The following is a 20,225-nucleotide window of genomic DNA, read 5'->3' as shown; positions in this document are numbered from 1 at the left end:
GTAAAACAAGGAAAAAGCCATTGGATGTCAGACAGAACAGGGAACTTAATAAAATGAACTATATAATTTGAATAAAGTTGCAGTCAAAGAAATGGAAAGTCCAGGAATTTATTTACTTATTTATTTAAAAAGAGCAAGTTCTACTTCCATATTTTGATTTTAAAAAAATCAAAATTTTGGGAATTCCCGTGCAGCTTAGTGGGTTAAGAACCCAATGTAGCATCCTTGAAGAGGCAGGTTTCATCCAATCCCTGGCCTTGCTCAGTGGTTTAAAGATCTGGCATCACCAGAAGCTGCAGCATTGGTTGCAGATGTGGCTGGGATCTGGTGGGCTGTAGCTGTGGCATAGGCTGCAGCTGCAGCTTGATTTGACCCCCAGCCCAGAAACTTCCATATGCCTTGGGTGTGGCCATAAGTTGAAAAAAAAATCACAATTTCTAACTCTGAGGGTTTGACCTCTGCAATCACAGGTGCTTCTTCACTTTTAGGACAATTGACTCATATAATTCCCTTCACAAAGAATGCTTTCAGGGCTCTTTCCATGTATTTATTCCTTAGACTGTCAATTAAGGGGTTCATCATGGGTATGATGACAGTAAGTATCACCAAGGCTGCTGCACTTAGCAGCAGAGCTAAGGCATTCTCCTAGCATTGTGCAATAAAATAAGGAGAAAATTGAGAGGTGAGACGTACTGGTGGAAAATGCTTTGTACTTCTCCTGAGATGATGAGATTCTACATATGGAGGAAATTATTTTGAGTGAGAGTAAATGATATCACCAAAGGGACCACCACGCAGAAATACATTTGAAAAATACACCACTATGCAATTAAGAAATGTGTCAGAACAGGTGAGTTGGACCATGTGATTGAGTTCACAGAATAAGTGTGGGATTTCAAAGTTTGTGCAGAAGGAAAGTTGCAATGTCATTTAGCTTTGTAATAAGGAATTTAAGATATTTATGATCCATGACATCAGCAAAAAAATTCCACGGAGCTGAGGGTTCATGATGACTGTATATAGCGCAGGAGGTGGCAAATGTCCATGAAGCAGTCATAGTCCACGGCAGTCAGGAGAAAGATGCTCAACACTGCAAAGAGGATGAGAAAATAAATCTGTGTGACACAGCCTTCATAAGTGACAACTATGCTCTGCGTCTGGATGTTCCACACCATTTTTTGGATGGTGGTGGAGGTGAAACAGATGTCTACAAAGACAGATTGGATAGAAAGAAGTACATAGGTGTGTGGAGGTGGGAGTCTGATGTGGTGGCCAAGATGATAAGCAAGTTTCCAAAGACAGTGATCAGGTACATGGAGAGGAAAAGCCCAAATATGATAAGCTATAATTCTAGATCCTCTGAAAATCCCAGAAGGAGCAATTGTGAAATTCATGTATCATTACTTGGTTCCATGTGGTGGAGGTAACTTCCAGGAAATAGAAAAGTAATGTGACAAATTTTCACAGCCACCTGCTTTACTCATACATATGCAATGCTGCAAATTATACTTTGTAGTCATGAAATTAAATGAAATATTTTGTCTATCAGTGTGATCTTTTTTAGGGGCTCCTCTGTGACACCACTGATATAGAATGTTTGTCTCTATCAACTCTTTACCCAAAGGGTGATGTATTCTATAGATTTAATTAGATATTTTTCATGTAATTAGGAATGAAATTGAGATTTAACCATGATACCAATGTCTAGGAAATGAATATAGACTGCAGAAGAACAAAATATGGAGGAAAAAAATATAAGCAAATAATAAAATTATAACATTTCAGATGGTGTCAGATATGTAGAATGGGTGAGCTAAAGGAAAGAGTAAATATAACATTCCATTTTTTTTTTGTGGATATTTTCAATGCTACCTGCAGACAATGTGACATTTCAACAGTGACCTCAAGTAAAAGAATGAGGGAGATGCAGAGTTATTAGAGGAAGAGTGTTCCCAGCAGAGGTAATGTCCAGTGCAATGGTCCTGAGGGAGATGGTCATTTCCAATGTTCAAGTCAAAAAAGTGAAGTAGATGTGGCAAGGCGATAGAATATGAGAAGGTGATGAGAGATGGTGCCACACAGGTTGAGGACAGAAATGGCTTTTTGCTATTGCTGAAAACCCAGGACACAGGGACTTCCTATTTCATACTACATATTGTACTTTATCAATCTCATTGCAATAGGGTCCCAAGAATTGATACTGATCTGCCAGTTAATAACTTCCTTGATTGAGTTATGGCCCTAGCAGTGTAAGAGTCACCCTGGAATATGTGAGACCTGATATACCAGTTCTAAGGACTTTTCATGCCCCCCAAGCAATCAACACACAGAAAGTATACTATAGCTTCCTGCATTGTGTTAATTCCATGTCTTTCTCAGCCTTAGCCTTATTGTTTACACTGGCTATATCTAAACCCAAATTGCCCTCATCAATGATCTTTTCTTGTGCAATGTAAAAATGGTTCCCAGAAATTCTAATTCTTAAGCTCCTAATGGACAAATAAAACTGGGCTCCATAATGAGATGGCCATTTTGTGAGTTTCAGCAAACATAAAATATATCTTTTCAATAAAAGAGATAGAGAGAGTGGGGGGAAGAAAGAGGGAGAAGGACAGACAGAGAGAGTGGGAAAGAAGGGGGAGGGGGATGAGAGAGAGAGAGAGGATGATGAGGAGGAAATGATTTGACAATCTCAGGTGGCCCATAAGAGGCTGTGAGGAGAAATAATCTTCCTCTTTCCTGGAAGCATTCCAACACTGATTGCATTCCCTTGATGCACAATAGAAATAATTAGAACAAAAATTAATTTGTCCAAAAGACAAAAGTAATGCTATCTTTATGGTGTCAGACTTCTTCCATATTATACATTCAGGAGAAAATGCACAAAGGGGTGAACCAACACTTTACAAAATAAAATGTATAAAGTATAACCCAAATTGGGTACTTTTAGTTTAAGGTGGTAGAAAACTTGTTTTTCCTGTATCTATTCCATAATTATTTCACCAGTTCCTTTTTATATGATCAGATCGGGAATGAAATTAGCTCCTTTCTCAATTTTCTTCTGTAGAATCTTGCCTTTGCTTTTTTGTTGTTGTTGTTGTTTTCATTTTTGGCTGCACCTGTGACACGTGGAAGTTCCCAGGCCAGGGGTCTAACTCGAGCCACATTGGCAATGCCAGGTCCTTATCCTGCTATATCACCAGGGAACTCCTTGGATCTCTTTTTTGACAAACCTGAATCTAATCCTGATTCTGGACTTCATCCAACATGCAAAGGTGTCCCTGGACCATGCTCTATAAATCCTGCCCGCACTGTGGCAATTCTGTATTCTTATACTGACGTTCTTCATAGGATTGTGCCTGAGAACATTATGTCAGAGCATATCTATCTCACTGTATTCTGTTCTCATTGTTAGTTTGTATGAACCAAAAGGGCAGGGACCTCACATGCTTTGTTTACTTTTGTACTTTTCACAAAACTATGCGGATATATGTGCTCTTATATAGAAACAAATCTAAGATTTTGAAAAGTTATAAAACGAGACTGAAGGAAAATTAAAGCAGATAAAAATGAGCAGTTTCAAAAAACTGTAATGAGCAAAATTGAATGAAGAAACAATACTAACTGAAACAAGACATAAATAAAAATAATGATATCAATATGGATTAATATTTAATTCAGCAAAGACCTTGACACAAGAGAATATATCATGTACCTGGAAATTTCTGACACATTTCAGATGTTCTATTATTTTTCTGTAGAATGATCAAGAATTAGGTCACAGTAGTTATGAATATTTACCATATGTTAAGGTTGTGTTTCCATTTAGTTGGAGAAAGTTGAATTGTTAAATAAAATATGGCATAGATGGGTATTTGTCTGAAAGAATACTGAAAGAATATGACGGTTTCCTCGGTTACCAATCTTACCAAAAAGAACAGAGGTATTAGAAGGTCAATGTAAGAGTAACCAACACAGAGTTCCCTTCATGGCTCAGAGGTTAATGAACACAACTAAGATCCATGAGGATGCAGGTTCAATCCCTGGTCTCACTCAGTGGGTTAAGGATCTAGTGTTGCCATGAGCTGTGGTGTAGGACTCAGATACAGCTCAGATCCTGCATTGCTGTGGTTGTGGCTTAAGCCAGTGGCTGTAGCCCTGATTCAAGCCCTAGCCTGGGAACTTCTATATACTCTTCCAAAAAAGGGTAACCAATAAATTTTAGATTGACATCTAGAAAACTATAACTACAATGTACAAGTGGCAAAACCATCTCCAATAAGGCAAGAAGCTCAGAAGTAGGAAGATAGAGATATTTAAGTAAAATACATGTTTTATGTAAAATATCCTCCAAAACTCAATTAAGAAAGAATTATCTGTAGAAATTTTTGAAATGCTTATAAATGTAGAAAATTGGAAAATAATACAGGAGCTTATAATAACAGCACTGATAATAGGCAAATCAAAATGGTAATCACATATACAAAATTTGCTGAAACTGAACAATAGTTTAATAAAACAATTTAAAAAACCGTTGAACTGAAAGATAAATGTAAAGAGCCATCAGGCTGATTGGGCTTCAAATTTTTAAACTGACAGCAAGAGCAGTATTATTAATTCTGCTTCCAGAAAAAAAAAAGTCTTACAAGTTTGGGAAACAACTTGAAGACAGCTATCAATATTACAATATAGACATTTTTTAATTCCAATATTCTCACTCTCAGCACTATTGACATTATGAGCCAAAATCATTCTCTCTTGTGTGGTCTGTCCTGTGTTCTGTAATTAGTATCTTCTGGAGGTGTGGACACCCCACCCCACCCCCAATCTGAACTACAATTTAACTTTAAAATCTCAACATATTTTTCTATCATTGATATAATAGCAATTTGATAAAGACTATGATATAGCATCAATAGCATGAATAGTACAGACAAACTGAACTTTATGTAGCCACTGATTTAACACATTAATTAACAAGAAAAGCAAACACAATGATCTCTTATCTCTGGACTGAGTTGAATTGGCTTCCATTCTCTCTGACCTTCTCATGCTTGGTCATCTGGGTTACTGGACTCACTTGGATGGGAATTCTGAGAGGAAGGCCACTGATGGGAGATTCTAATTCTTCCCTGGATGGTTGATAATGGAGACTAAAGCCTTCTTCCCAGACAAGACAGCATGAAGGAGTGAAGCATCAGTCCCCTAGCCAGAGTTAAGGCTTAAAACAAAGAAACAAAGAAATGCCCTTCCAGCCCAAGACCACACACAGAGAGAAACTTCAGAAATGGAGATATTTATAGCTCCCTATACCTGCTCATTAGGCACATCCCCCCCTTGTTATTTCAACCCCTAAACACATAATCCCCCTGTTCTGGAAAGAAGGAAATTTTCCTAATAATTCTCTATTCTCAAGGGACCAGGGTAGATGTCAAGAGAATCTAATTTTTCCAATTTTTTTCACTCCTCCATGAAATTGCCTCCCATGCAGATTTCATGAGGATTTCTAAATCTCCAAGCAGCTTGTCTCAACTTTGAATTAGTTTCCTCCAAGTATGACAGAGAAAAGTGTCTGGATTAGGTTTCTTGTATCTTCAAAGCTTTGATTTGTGGTGAAGACCCAAACCCATAATCACCAGAAAATTTCTCTTTTTCAACAGGGAGGGTGAAGTGAATTCTTTTGGTAATAAACCTTGGACTCTAGAAGCATTGTTTCCATGACACCTTTTCCATAAATTTAGGAATTCCATGCTTGTATCTCTAGTTCAGAGCTGTCATTTAGTTCTTCATTATTAAATATTTGTTAATGCTAAGGGATATATTTAGATCTATTTTTTTAATACTAGAACTTGAGCTTAGCACCTTATAGGGAATATCTTATTTAGTATTCACAAATGTCTCTAAGAAGAAGTACACTGAAGAACTCCATTCTCAACACCAGAAATGGGGCTTGGAGTGGATTATTAACGAGGACAAATCAATAGCTGTTTATGAGATGTTCCTTGGTCTATCAGGGAGCTTCTACTTTTCAAACTCTAAGCCAGTACTTCTCAACCCAGAAAAAAATTTCCCCAGGGATGTTTGTCAATGTCTGAAATGATGCTGCTAAAAATCTAAAATCCACAGAAAACAACCTCAAAATAATGTAATCCTGACCCAAATCTCAACAATAAAGAGTAGGAATTTTATCCTAGTCCAGATCTTCTTTAACCTCAATGTATCTACAAATCAACAACAAACCTATAACAAATGCAGAATCATTCATCATGCTGCAGTGGACCCAGAGATTTTGCATTTGTGACAAGCTTCTAGGTGATATTGATGCTGGAGGTCCAGGTCTGTGAATCACTCTTTGAGTAGTAAGGTTGTGAACCTGTGATATACTTAGTTGTAGATAGTTTTAGGTATTTTGAATGAAAAGCTGTTTTTTTCATTAATTTTTGTGAGAAGAATTACTCATTTCAGAGGTTATGGAAAATTATTTTTTTATATAATATAATGGTTCTTTTTATTTTATTTCATTTTTATAAAAGAATAGTTGATTTACTGTGTTGTATCAATTTCTGCTGAGCAGTATTATGACCCATGCTCTCTCTCTCTCTCTCTCTTTCTCTCTCTCTCTCTCTCTCTCTCTCTATATATATATATATATATATATATATATATATATATATATATTCCATTACTTATATTATCTGCCATCATGTTCTATCTCGAGATTGGACACAGTTCCCTGTCCTCATCATATATCCTTTCTAAATACAATTGTTTGGGCGTTCCCATCATGGTTCAATGGAAACAAATCTGACTAGCATCCATGAGGTTACAGGTTTGATCACTGGCCTTTCTCAGTGAGTTAAGGATCTGGCATTGTATGTATAGGTCCCAGACACGGCTTGGATCTTGTGTTTCTGTGGCTATGGAGTAGGCCAGTGCCTAGAGCTCTGATTTGACCCCTAGCCTGGGAAGCTCCCTATTCTGTGGGTGTGGCCCTAAAAAGACAATATACATACATACATACAATACTTTACATTTACCAACCCCAAATTCCCCATCCATCCTACTTCCTCCCCCCTCCCATTTGGCAACCACAAGTCTGTTCTCTATGTGAGTCTGTTTCTGTTTTATAGATAGGGTCATTTGTGCCATATTTTAGATTCCACATATAAGTGATGTCATATGGTATTTATCTTTCTCTTTCTGACTTACTTCACTTAGTATGAGAATCTATATTTGCATCCATGTTGCTGCAAATGATATTATTTTGTTCTTTATTATGGCTGAGTAGTACTCCATTGTGTACATATACCACTTCTTCTTAATCCATTCATCTGTGATTGTAACTCTATTTCTAGCTTTTAAAGGAATTTCCATACTGTTTCACATAGTGGCTATACCAATTTAAATTTCCACAATAATGTAGGAGGTTTTCTTTTTTCCTCATAATCTCTCCACCATTTATTATTTGTAGATATTTGATGATGGCCATTCTGACTGAAGTATAATTTGAAGTCAGGGACAATTCAAATTCAGTGCCTCCAAATTTGCTCTTCTTTCTCAAGATTTCCCTGGCTAGTGAAAGTATTTTGTGATTCTATACAAATTTTAGGATCATTCATTCTAGTTCTGTAAAATCATGGCATCAGAATTCTGATAGGAAATGCTTTGAATTTGTAGATTGATTTAGGTCATTTTAGGAATATTAATTCCTTCTTTCCATGACACAAAGTACCTTTCCAGTTATTTCTGTATTCTTCAGTTTCTTTCAATTTCAATGTTTTATAATTTTCAATGTGCAGTTCTTGCCCCTCTTTGGTAAATTATACCAAGTTATTTAGTTTTTTATGCAATTATAAATGATATTTGAAAAAACTGATAATTCATTAATAGAGTCTAGAAACACAAGATATTTCTGTATGTTGATTTTATATTTGTGATTTAATGAAATTAATTTATTAGTTCAAAAATTCCTTGGTATAATCTTTAGGATTTTAAAAATATAGTGTATCATTTTATCTGTAAATACTGACATTTAAAATTTTCCTTTCAAATTTTGACTAATTTAAATTGCTTTTTCTTGCCTAATTGCTGTGGCTACAACTTCCAATAATATGTTGAATGAAAGTGGCATGACGGGGCATTCATGTCTTTTCCTTGATCTTTGCAGAAAAGCTTTCTTTTTTTTTTCAACATTTGAGGATGATATAATCTGTGTCCTTGTCCTATCTTTTATTATGTGGCAGTACATTTCCTCTATACCCACCTATCATAAACAAATGTTGAATTTTGTCAAATGATTCTTCTATATTCACAGAAATGGTCATAGATATTATCCTTCATATTGTTAACCTGGTATATCATTGGATTTGAGGATGTTTAAACATCTTTGCATCCCCAGAATTGTGTGGGTGTGGGGCAAATTCTCCAGTAGTTGTGTTGCGTGGGAATATGCAAGTTCAAGGAAAGCTTACTAGCTCCACAAGGACAAGGAGAAACACGTGGGTATGGCATTCCTGTGAGCTCTAGAAATGTAGTAGAAGTGAAATAATAGCATATGCCAGTGGCAGTGCTAACAAGGTGAATTGCGAGCACAAAACGGTGCCTACCAGTGCCCCTGTTCACAGAAAAAAATTTAACAAGCCACTGAGCCCCCAAAAGATGCTTTAAATAACTAATGAATCTCCTTTATGTATGTATGGTCTAGGTACCTTATAAACTTCTGCTTTTGTGCTGGGTCCTGGGAGTCAGTCTGTGCATGAGCACTTTAAGAGTGGGCTTTCCCCTCCCCAGTGACTTGGACATAAGCCCCACTGGTTTTCAAGTCCACATATTTTGATGACTTGTCTCTCTTTCACAGGTCCAAGTGTTGGTGTGCCTGATGTAAAGCACAGAACTTTTGTCCCTTAGGGAAAATCTCTGTAAATGTGAGATCTTTCCCAGTAGTGGGTCACAAATGCCAGGGTGGAATTTTTGGAGAGACCATTTCTCTGCCTCTCCTACCATCTTCCTGTGGTTCTATCATCCTTTGTTTGGAGAAGATATTTAGCTAGTTTTCAGGCCTTTGTCAGAGGAATTTGATCCCTATGTAACTGTACATTTGGTGTGTCCATGGTCAAAGTGAGTTTAGGAACTTCCTATGCTACTATCTTGAACTGTTACCATAATATTTGCTAACAGCTCAATGAGGCTCATTTATTTCAAGCTTCTGATATCTGGAAGTGTAACAGCATATATTTGCTTATTTTAAGAAAATAGTGTGTGGGAATATTTTACAACATCAATAGGAATGTAGTAAGATATTTATTCAATGAAATCTGTTTGCAAAAATTGATTTTAAACCTCTCAATTCATTCATTATCCGATCTTAGGGGCATTTTATGTTGAAAATCCACATTAAATAGGAAAAAAAGACTTCAATTAAGTCAAAAATATTCCACCCCATTAGCTGATACAGTGACACTTTTTGATACTCTTTGCACAAATGTAAATGTTGCCTGACTATGACACTTCTGTGATATTAAGATAGGGAAAGTAATTCATGATCAAAATTGAGGTCATTTAATGTATTTTATATTTTTGTGTCTATATTTCTATATTCATTTATTTCATGTTAAATAAAATTTTGTTTATTTTCATTTCTATTACCTCCAAATTTCTCTTGAGTTTCCTTTCAACATAAAAGATGTCTCTGTCTGTACATATATGTTTATGACTGTGCTTATTTGAAAGAAAAATGTATATAAATACATAAAAATGTATATAAATACACAAATATATAAAATATATATCATATATATATTATATATATAATATATAAAATATATATAAATATAATATATAAAATATATATATAATATATATAAAAATGTATCTAAATACACAAATATACACAAACTGTTTTCTTTTGACTTAAACATACACAAAATGTTTAGTTTTGCCTGAGAAATGAATTTCCATGCATTTCATTTATGTCTCACAGCATCGCCATGAAGTTCTCGTTAACCCCACATTACCTTCAGAAATAAGGAAACTAAGCCTAAGAAAACTTAAAATTTTCAATTACATAACAAAGCATTTAAAATTATGTGCAGTGTCAAATTCTACACAAATTGAATTATGTACTGTACTATTTTAGTTTTTCCATAGCTCCAATATTTTATCAAATTGTACACTTTAAATATAGAGTTTATTGTGTGTAATTAAACTCAAATAATTAAATGGAAAAATACCTAATGGTGCATAGCTTAAGGGTAGAATCTAGAGCATAGGTAACTGATTCTCACTTAACTTAGGCAGAGGAAATATCTTCTAAATGGCTTCCTGGGCAGAAAGGCAAGTGTTATTTAGAGATGTAGGAACAGAGAAATTAAATTTAAGACATTCATATAATAAACTCATTTCTTCTGCAAGTGGAAGATGTACATAGTTATAGAAATGACCATAAATTTATTTAAGACAGAAAACTACTACAGCCTTACCCAACATCATGGAGAAGACACACAACATAGAGACCGACAGCTGACTACACACTCATGAAATCAGTACAGCTCACCAGGATATAATTTCATTTGAGAGTAAGTGTACTATGGACTCCAATTTGCCATAAAATGAGTAGTTATGCAGCAATAGCTGATAAAATAACCAAAATGAACGGAACTGAGGGCAATGATAACAATCTGCACCTCTTCATTTTGGTCATTTGTTCTGATATTTGAAGAGAACATTCATGATCATTTTGTTATCGAGTTTATTTCAGATAACTATTGTAATAAGTGACTCCCTGGAGGTTCCCTTCTAGGTGGGAGAGGTGGATGGACATGCATGTTTGTGCAGAAGAACTGGCGACCCTGCATCACATGCCTGGGCAGGATGTCAGGCTCTGTTGGTCAAACATCCTCTGATCACCAAGAATGAAGTGATTCCTGAACATGTAGGAGATGCAAAACTGATGAATTGACATTGTGCATTCACCACCACTTTGAATTTATTATATATATTAGGAAAGGGGAGATATTTTGTAGAACAGTAGAAAGAGTCATATTAGTAGGGAGCATTAGAGGTTTTCAAGCAGAAACAGGAAGATAACTCAGTAATAAAATATAAAATAGAGTAAATAGTCTTCACCTCAATGAATAAAACCCTCACTTGTGGGCACTGATCTCCCATACTTTAATAAATATGTGTATAGTATGAAAACTAAATATCTTGCATAGTAACAAAATATGAGATTCTACATTTTGCTTCTTCATATTTATGGTCTTTTATGACACTAAGATCATATTAGGTCAACTTATTCCAAATTTGCCTTTCCATGTAGACTTTACTGAGAGACACATGTGATAATTAGGTTGTTCCAGTGATTATGGCAGGCATTCTGGACACATTGGGGAATAGTCACATAAAACCAATAAAATGAGAAGAACAGTTAGAAAACACAGTAACATGTTTGCAGTGTAAGTATCTGGCATTAAGCATTTTGATTGTAATGTTAAGTGCCTGAAATTTGCTTTTGGTTTCTGAAGCATCCCTTTTAAACATAACCTTGTCAAATAACCAAATTATCAGTTGTATCACACAGATACTATTTAAACACCAAGGTCACTCCCACCCATGAAGTTCTTCTTTTAGAAAGCCTTGAGTACATGGATACCTGGCCACATGTATGAACCTACTTTCCCCTTACCACAACCTAATTCCATGCTAATGTTTTGTTTTTTAATTGTTTATATTAAAGTATACTTGATATAAAATGTTACTTCAATTTCTGCTGTACAGCAAAGTGACCCATTCATGCATAAATATATACTTTTTTTTTTCCTTTTTTTTCATACTTTCTTCCATCAATGTTCTAACCCAAGAGATGGGATATAGTGTTTTAAATTCATGAATAAAGAGTGAACTAGGTGTTCCTGTTGTGGCTCAGTGGTAATGAACCCAAGTAATATCCATGAGGATGTGTGTTCAATCCAAGAATTGGTCAGTGGGTTAAGGATCTGGCATTTCCATGAGCAGCAGTGTAGGTCACAGACTTGGCTTGGATCTGGCATTGCTGTGGCTGTGGAATAGTCTGGCAGCTATAGCTCTGATTCAACCCCTAGCCTTGGAAATTCCATATGCCATGGATGCAGCCCTAAAAAGATAAAAAAGGGGGGGAGTGAACTAGAAGTATCCTAGCCAACCCACCTGCAACACAATAAAGGCAGGGCCCCTCTCTTTTTCTCTATCCATCTCTTTCTCTCTCTGCTAGAGACCTACTTGTATGGGCCTTGGGCATGTGGTGTATCCTCTAGGACTTGTGAATTTATGTTTTTGACATTTACCAATAAATACTGATGAGATGCATCATGCATTCCTAAGAAGAACCACAGGACCAATTCAGCCAAGCGTAGACTTGGTCAAGAAAATATCTGTGAGATCTTGTCAAAAGTAACACAGGCCCAGGTGAGTGTGTCAGACATTCCTAGCAAACAGCATTAGTATCAACAGGCTGAGAATTAAATGGAGCAATGCTACTGTCTTCACTGTGAAGAACAGAGGTTACTGTAATAAGGAAAGAAATGATGGATGAAGGTAACATCTGAATTTTGTATTTCCTCAGCAATGAAACTCCATAAATGGCCTTAGTTTTCAAGTATAGTCCCCTCTCCCCATAGGAGTAAAATATCTAATGATCAATCATACAGAAAAATTAGGGTAAAACTCCTTATCATGAGGTTTGTCATTTGGTAACATATTATTTTTAAGAAATTCCAGTTGTCCAATGTAAATTAGGGACATTTTCAAATATTTCTGAACCAAGTTTGGAAAAACTTTGGGAATGTATGAATATGGACAAAGGGAAAATCTGTGTCTATATCAGGCAGAGCAAAAGCTTAATAAAGTGAGTTCCTTAAATTGAGTGGAGGAGTTTAATCCACAAAAATGGGAATTCCAGGAAATAAAGAGAAAGTTCTATGTCAACAATCTGGTTAAAGTATAGCAAGTTCTAGCCCTGAGGCTTTGAGCCCTAATGTCATGAGTATATTTTCAGCCCCAGGACAATTGAACCTTATACAGCTGCCATCCCAATGGTTCTTCTCAGAGCCCTCTTTATGTCTTTGTTCCTCAGACTGTAGATGAAGGGGTTCAGCATGGGTGTGACCACAGTGTACATCACCGAGGCGACTGCACTTGAGTGTGAGCTGTGGGTAGCAGAAGAGCTGAGGTACACTCCTAGACTTGTACAATAAAATAAGGAGACAACTGAGAGGTGAGATGCACAGGTGGAAAATGCTTTATACTTTCCTTGCACTGATGAGATTCTTCGTATGGAGGAAACTATCTTAGAATATGAGTAAAGAATTCCAGTGAGGGAAGCTCCAGCATACACTCCAGTTGCAAAATACATCACTGTGTCATTAAGAGAGGTGTCAGAACAGGCAAGTTGGACCACCTGATTAACTTCACAGAAAAAGTGGGGGATTTCCAAGTCTGTACAGAAGGATAGACACAACACCATTATGCTTTGTAATAAGGAATTCAGGGCACTCATGATCCAGGATGCCAGGACCAGCAGTCCACAGAGCAAGGGTTTCATGATGACTGTGTAGTGTAGGGGGTGGCAGATGGCCACAAAGCGGTCATAGGCCATCACAGTCAGGAGGAGGATATCCAATCCTGCAAAGAGTATGAAAAAATACATTTGGATGATGCAACCTTCATAGGTGATAACTTTGCTCTGAGTCCAGATGTTCTGTAGCATCTTTGGGATGGTGGTGGAGATGAAACAGATGTCCACAAAGGACAAGTTGGAGAGGAAGAAGTACATGGGTGTTTGGAGTTGGGAGTCTAGGCTGATGGCCAGGATGATGAGCAGGTTTCCAAACACAGTGATCAGGTACATGGAGAAGAAAAGCCCAAAAATGAGAGGCTGCAATGCTGCTTCCTTTGACAATCCCAGAAGATAAAATTCTGAAATTCGTGTATCATTCTCTCGTTCCATGGGGTAAAGGTGACTATCAGGAAACAGAAAAAATAACATGACCAGTTTGTTAAAAATTGGCTTTGCATGGAGTTCCCCTGTGATGCAGTGGGTTAAGGATGTGGCATTTTCACTGCAGCAGCCCAGGTCACTGCTGTAGTGCAGGCTTGATCCCTGACCCAGGAACTTCCACATGCTATGGTTGTGGCACCAAAAATAGCATTGCAAAATTGCTGAAAATCTACAATTTTTATTTTGTATTCAAAAACTGATATCCATAATATTTTATGGAAATTTCCCTTTCAAGTGATCCCCTGAATCATCTCTGAATAGGAATGTCTATACCACATTCAGCTTTTCACCTGCACTGTCATGCATTCCCCCTTTTTTTTTTGTCTTTTTAGGGCTGCACCCACGGCACATGGAGGTTCCCAGGCTAGGGATCCAATTGGAGCTATGGCTGCCAGCCTATGCCAGAGCTGTAGCAATGCCAGATCCGAGCCACATTTGCAACCTACACCACAGCTCACAACAATGCCAGATCCCCAACCCTCTGGTTGAGGCCAGGGATCGAACCCTCAACTTCATGGTTCCTAGATGGATTCCTTTCTGCTGCACCATGATGGGAACACCCCATACTGCACTTTTAATAAGGAATTTTGTCATGCATTTGGGAAACAACTTGAGGAATGAACAGTTAAAAGAAAAATAAAATAAAACTGTTAAAAACTGAGAGTGAAAGTGAACAGGTCCCTGTGGCATTCCTGGGCACACATGCCTTTCTGTGTCCCCCATTTCTTGGTTTTAAGCAATAAAATTCAGCCTCCTTGACCTTCCCTAAATTCCAAAGGACAGGTTCAAACAGTTGCTAATCAGAAAAGGGAGTGGTTGCAGAGACAAGGAAGGAGCAGTCAAGAGACAATAGTGCAGCCTAGGGGCAAGGTTCCTGGTCCCTCCCCAAGGAATATAGGAAATAGTATCTTTGGGTTCTTCTGCAGAACTAAAACTCCCAATAATTGGAAGATGTTAATGAAGCCTTCTTCCTTCTGGAGAGAAGACCTTCAGATCACTGAATGCCAGCTTTGAAAACAATGGAAGATTGCCTCTAACCTGATCCTTATCTGAGGCCCTATTTTTCACTCCCCAAACTATAAAACTGCCTTCCAATCTTTCCCAAGGAGGGCACAGTCTTTACGTTACCAGCTCACTCTGACCATCCTATGCTTGGCAAAGCAATAAAGCTATTTCTTTTTCTCCTTCACCCAAAACTCTGTCTCTGCATTTCAATTCCTCACCAGTGAGCAGAGTCTCTGTTTGGCAACAAGAGGGAAAAAAGACTACTTGAGGATTTAAATATCTAATAAGCTCAGCGGACCCCTAGAATTTGTGATGAGGCTAAATCTTCCTACATTCTGGCAACTTTTCCACCCTAGTTATATCTCCGTGATGCCCAGAGTAGTAAAGCCAAAAAAAAAAAGAATTTAATCCAAAAGAGACAGGAAGGACATATTTACATTATCAAGCTATCTGAAAGACTGAATATCCTACTAGGAACATGGGCAAGGAAAATAAATCAAAAATCCACAAAAGGAAGATACACAAAGTACAATAAAATGGAAGATATACAAATGATTTGATAAAAGATATGTTGTTTAGATATCAGATACAAAACTTTGGTAGTCTGAAAGTCTGGTTTTGAATGTTGGACAAGCATATACTGGCTATTTGAATTTGGAGAACAAATGGAACTTTTAAAAATGTTAATATCCTCACGCAAATAGGAGGGGTATCTCTATCCATCCTCCTAAAGTGGTTGATGTAGTCATTACATGTAAAAAGCTTAGCATGGTTTCTTCCTGTTAGTAAATAAATGGTTACCTCTTGCAATGAGATTTGACTGATGTTTTCTCCTTCTTCTCAAATGTCTCCACTATCTTCCCATCTCTTGGTCCCCAGTTCCACAGCTTTAACACAGTTTCTTGTCCTCTTTCACATCTATGACACTGAGGCAAAGTACTAACTCAGGTAGTCAGTGTAGGGCTTTGATGCATTCTTTGATATGGCTATTGATTAACATTTGTGGTTTAAGGGCTCCAGAGAGTAATTCCCAAAAGGACTTGTTTTATCGTAGGAAGCATACGTTCCCCACAGGCCTTATTTACCATAGGAAATGTGCCTTCCCCAACATGAACCTTAATCTCTAACCCACTCCTCAATTGATAGAAAGGAATGAGAGGAAGGATGATTCAGTCTAAGGGAAGAGAAGGACGAAGAAATCATAAAATTTATGGGACACTTCCACCACTAAAACCCCTATTGGACAAGGACTGATATAGGTTTCTGGGCAAGGCCAATGGGAGAAAGCTGCATCTTTCTGGACCCTACATTGGGAACCCCCATCTTTAAGGGATAAAAACCCCTACAGGACAACATAGAGCAGGGGCTCTTCTCCCCCCTCGCAGCAGCCCTGGGAGATACTTGCTTTCCTTTAATAGAGACTTTGCTTGCTTGCTGCCTGCGTGTTCATGGAGTTCATTCCTGGACTGCATGAACAAGAACCCAGATTCCAGTAATATCTTTCTGGCATCATCTCTGGCACCCCTCTAGCCAATATTCATAATTACCCAGAGAAATATATCTACAGTACAAAGCAGGTTGTCCAACTCCCTGACTTGATCTCCTCACTGGAGAAAGAGCTCCAAATTCCATAGCTTCAAACCCTAGTCTTATTGTATCTGATTGAACCACCAACTTTACCCTCATGCTGCCCTCATCCACAGCAATCTCAAAAATATTGACCTTGAGTATCAGCTTCAATGATGCCTCAGCCACAAGACGTGGAGTGTAGGTATATCTGCTTCCCTCTGCTTGGAGAACCAACTGCTAGTCTATTTGGAATTTTTTGCCCTTCTCTACCTTCAAAACTCCATCTTATTTATCAGACTGCTTAGGTCATCTCCTTCATGAACTTTCCTTTTAACATTCCCACAAAAACAAATTTTTTTCTTAATAATTTAGATAAAGTGCTATCACTGTCTGATTTTAATTTAATTCCATTTCTTTTACTCTCTAGACTAGACTGTGAGTGTCTTCAAGCATGTATAAATATTATACACATCCCCCAACACCCTCAGACTTAGTTTAATTGAAACAGCATCAAAATAGATATATATTGCATGAAGGGATGAAAGAATGTGTTCTCACAGAAATTGCTCATGAGGAGAGAACAAAATGAAGCAGGGAAATACTAACATAGGTATGGAGGACATGCTGGTGGAATGTTTTCCATATTCTGAAATCAAGACCTATTAGAGGATCAGAAAATGTGGTTTGTAAGAACAAAATAGAATAGAATAAATAAAGCACGAATGAAAATATCAGAGTGCATCATTCATAGTAAGGGTTCTTTGGTTCTTTGTTTCACTGTGTGTGTGTTTTTTAGCTTGCCAGTGCACCCATATTGGATCACATGTAAAAGGCTTGTATTACTTGGGACACAGTCAAAATAATTTCTTATCCATTGCAGTAAACCGAAGTATATTTTTTTAAAAAGGGCATTTCCTGCTGATGGAGAAGAAATCTAAACAAAAGAGTCAGGTTAAAGTGACCTTAGAATCAAGGGACCACAGGCCGATTGCACTTTCATTCCTGCACTTGCCTCAATATACTATCCACATTGGATACTTCACTGAATTTGTATTCCATATTTATCCCTATATATTTGACCATATTTGCTTTTATTTGGTCCATTGGTGGGTGTGGCTGAGGCAGAATAATAATTCAGGTAGAATAGAGAATATAGATTTCAATATATTCCCTAATTAATGTCCATAGTTTAAGATTGTAAAAACTAATCAAGACAAACAGGCCTTACTTGTTGGAAAATTAACTACTGAAAGTACATTTGTTTTACATAGGTTGGGTATTAACCCCTGACCTACACGTTTGACTGTTAGCAAAAAATATAAAGAATGGCAACTCTAAGTTTAGGGGAAAGAAGAACAAAAGGACCAAAAAACTTATGGAACATACCCTAATGCTGAAGTCCCCATTGGAGGAGGCCTGATATATGTGCTGGGCAAGGCCAAGAGGGAGAAGAATTGAGAGTAGGACCCCACATTTGCACCCCATCCTTAAGAAATAAAAACCTCCGTAGAACAATAGAGAGAAGGGACTTTTCCTCCCTCTTCTGGTGTCTGTACTGGGAGCTATTTACTTTCCTGTAATAAAGACTTATATCTTGCTTGATGCCTGTGTGTGTTCACAAAGTTCATTCTTCAGCTCTGTGAACAAGAACTCAGATTCTGGTAACAATTTTGCCCTTTTATCACTTTTCTTCTGTGACATTTTTCCTTGTTATTTTTTTGTCTATGGGTTTTTTTGGTTTTGTTTTTGTTTTTATTTTGCTTTGATTTGTTTTTGGTTGAATGCATTGGTCACGTTATACTTCTGTTTTTGATTCTTGTCCCATTAGCAATGGCCTGCACACTGGAGACTCTAAAATCCTAAACATGCCACAAAACTTGCATCTTCCTTCACTGAATATATAACCATGGATATTTTGTCATATATGCATTTATTTTAGTCTTCTTTCTCCATTAAAATGTTAGATTCAAATGGGCAGGGACCTAACCTCTTTTTTTTTTGTCTCATGATTTCATAAAGCTGTGCACTTATATGGAAAAAAAATTGAAAATTGGATTTATAAAATAAAAAGAATAGTGAGAGGAGTACAAACCAGATTAAATGTAGTAGATTCAAAACAACTTTACTTGAACATTTGACTAAAACAGTAAGTGAACTTTTGAAAGAAAAAAATGTAAAATAACAATAGTCACATTAGACCAGTTTTAAATATAAATGAAACGGACAAAAAAAACTAAAAAATAGGAAATGTGATCTTTAAAAAATTAGTGCAGGAAGCAGTATCTAAAATTATAATTCTGCCTATACAAACAAAAATGGATTCAAACATACTTATGAAAAACACATAAGCAATATTAATTTGAATGCAAAAGCAGGTGTTCCATAAGATGGAGGCAAATGATTGCCATTTAAAAACATATGTACTCAGGAAATCCTGTGAAATCAGATTGTTATGATCATTTTACAACTACAGATGTGATAAATTCATTTGAGTAATAAAAAATTTAAAAATATATAAAAATAAAAATAAAAGCATATGTAATCAGAAAAGGCAAAATGTATCAGGAAGTAAAAACATGAAATAAGATGACAATTCATGCAAAGGGCATTTTATTATTACTAAGGATGCAGAATAATTGTTTGTAAAGCAATGAGAGGAGGATAAAATATGACCACCTGATAGACTTGACCCCTCAAAATTTGTGACCTCTCACACAACCCTACAAATACATAGAGAGATACATACACACATACATGCATACAGGAATTAAATAGCAAGTAGCAAACTCATCTTTAAAAATTATAATTATTTGATTGAAAGAATGTAATAAAATAAAACAAGCGTAAAGAGAGACTTGAATAGAGAGCCTGGAGGAAGGGAGGTGGTGGCCGGTAACTGTACATGTAAGGACAGCTTGGGGGAAAATGGTGCCACAAAAATTGTGCCTGGAACAAACATGAAGATCTCCCTGCACTGGGCCAGCTGTTTGGGTGTTCAGGTGACCTCAGTAAATGTTCCAGGTTTCATTCTTGCTGACAGTTCTCCTGCAGTATCTGTTGGGCTCTTGCACTCACTTGGATGGGAACTCTGAGAGGAAGGTCTCAGTGTGGAAGTCCAAATCCCTCCCTGGATGATCAGTGGTGGAGAATGAAACTCTGTCTCCAGTCAAGAAAACAGGAAATACTGGAGCATGGATCTCTGAGCTAGAATTAGTTATCCAAATGCAAAATATATGCGCCCTACAGCTAAAGGTTAAACGTGCTCAGACATCACAGGAATGGTGATATTTACATCTCCATCTATTTGCTGTAACTGCACAAAACATTTTCCAAAGTTACTCTCACCCTTGAACACATCACATCATTTCCCCAGAGGAACTTGTCTGGGCAGAATGGATTCTTTTTTTTCCTGCTGATTTGCTAGTCCCCAGAGACCAGGTTAGGAGTTAGGTGTATCCAATTCTTATTGCTACTCCCTAACCTCTCTTGGCTTCCAGGGGTCTAATGTTGAAACTTTTTACTACACTCAGTTGAAGATTTCTCCAAATACAAGCGTGAGGAACCTGACCTGAATGGTTTCCTTGGGTCTCGAAACCACTTGCTTGTGATGGGAACACAG

The 20,225-nt window shown here is 37.1% G+C and overlaps 1 protein-coding gene and 1 pseudogene across 1 annotated transcript; both read right to left on the bottom strand.

The window, feature by feature from the left end:
• Positions 1 to 562: 562 nt before the first annotated feature.
• On the bottom strand, positions 563 to 1,315 carry LOC125124624 (olfactory receptor 7A10-like; annotated as a pseudogene).
• Positions 1,316 to 13,048: 11,733 nt separating this feature from the next.
• Positions 13,049 to 13,981, bottom strand: LOC125125568 (olfactory receptor 7A17-like). The gene has a single exon (XM_047776778.1). The coding sequence runs from the start codon at positions 13,979 to 13,981 to the stop codon at positions 13,049 to 13,051; it is 933 nt and encodes a 310-aa protein (XP_047632734.1).
• Positions 13,982 to 20,225: the final 6,244 nt, after the last annotated feature.

This window comes from Phacochoerus africanus, chromosome 4 (genome assembly GCF_016906955.1).
Source record: "Phacochoerus africanus isolate WHEZ1 chromosome 4, ROS_Pafr_v1, whole genome shotgun sequence".
NCBI classification, from domain to species: Eukaryota; Metazoa; Chordata; class Mammalia; order Artiodactyla; family Suidae; genus Phacochoerus; species Phacochoerus africanus.
This window is presented reverse-complemented; position numbering and strand designations above follow the sequence as displayed.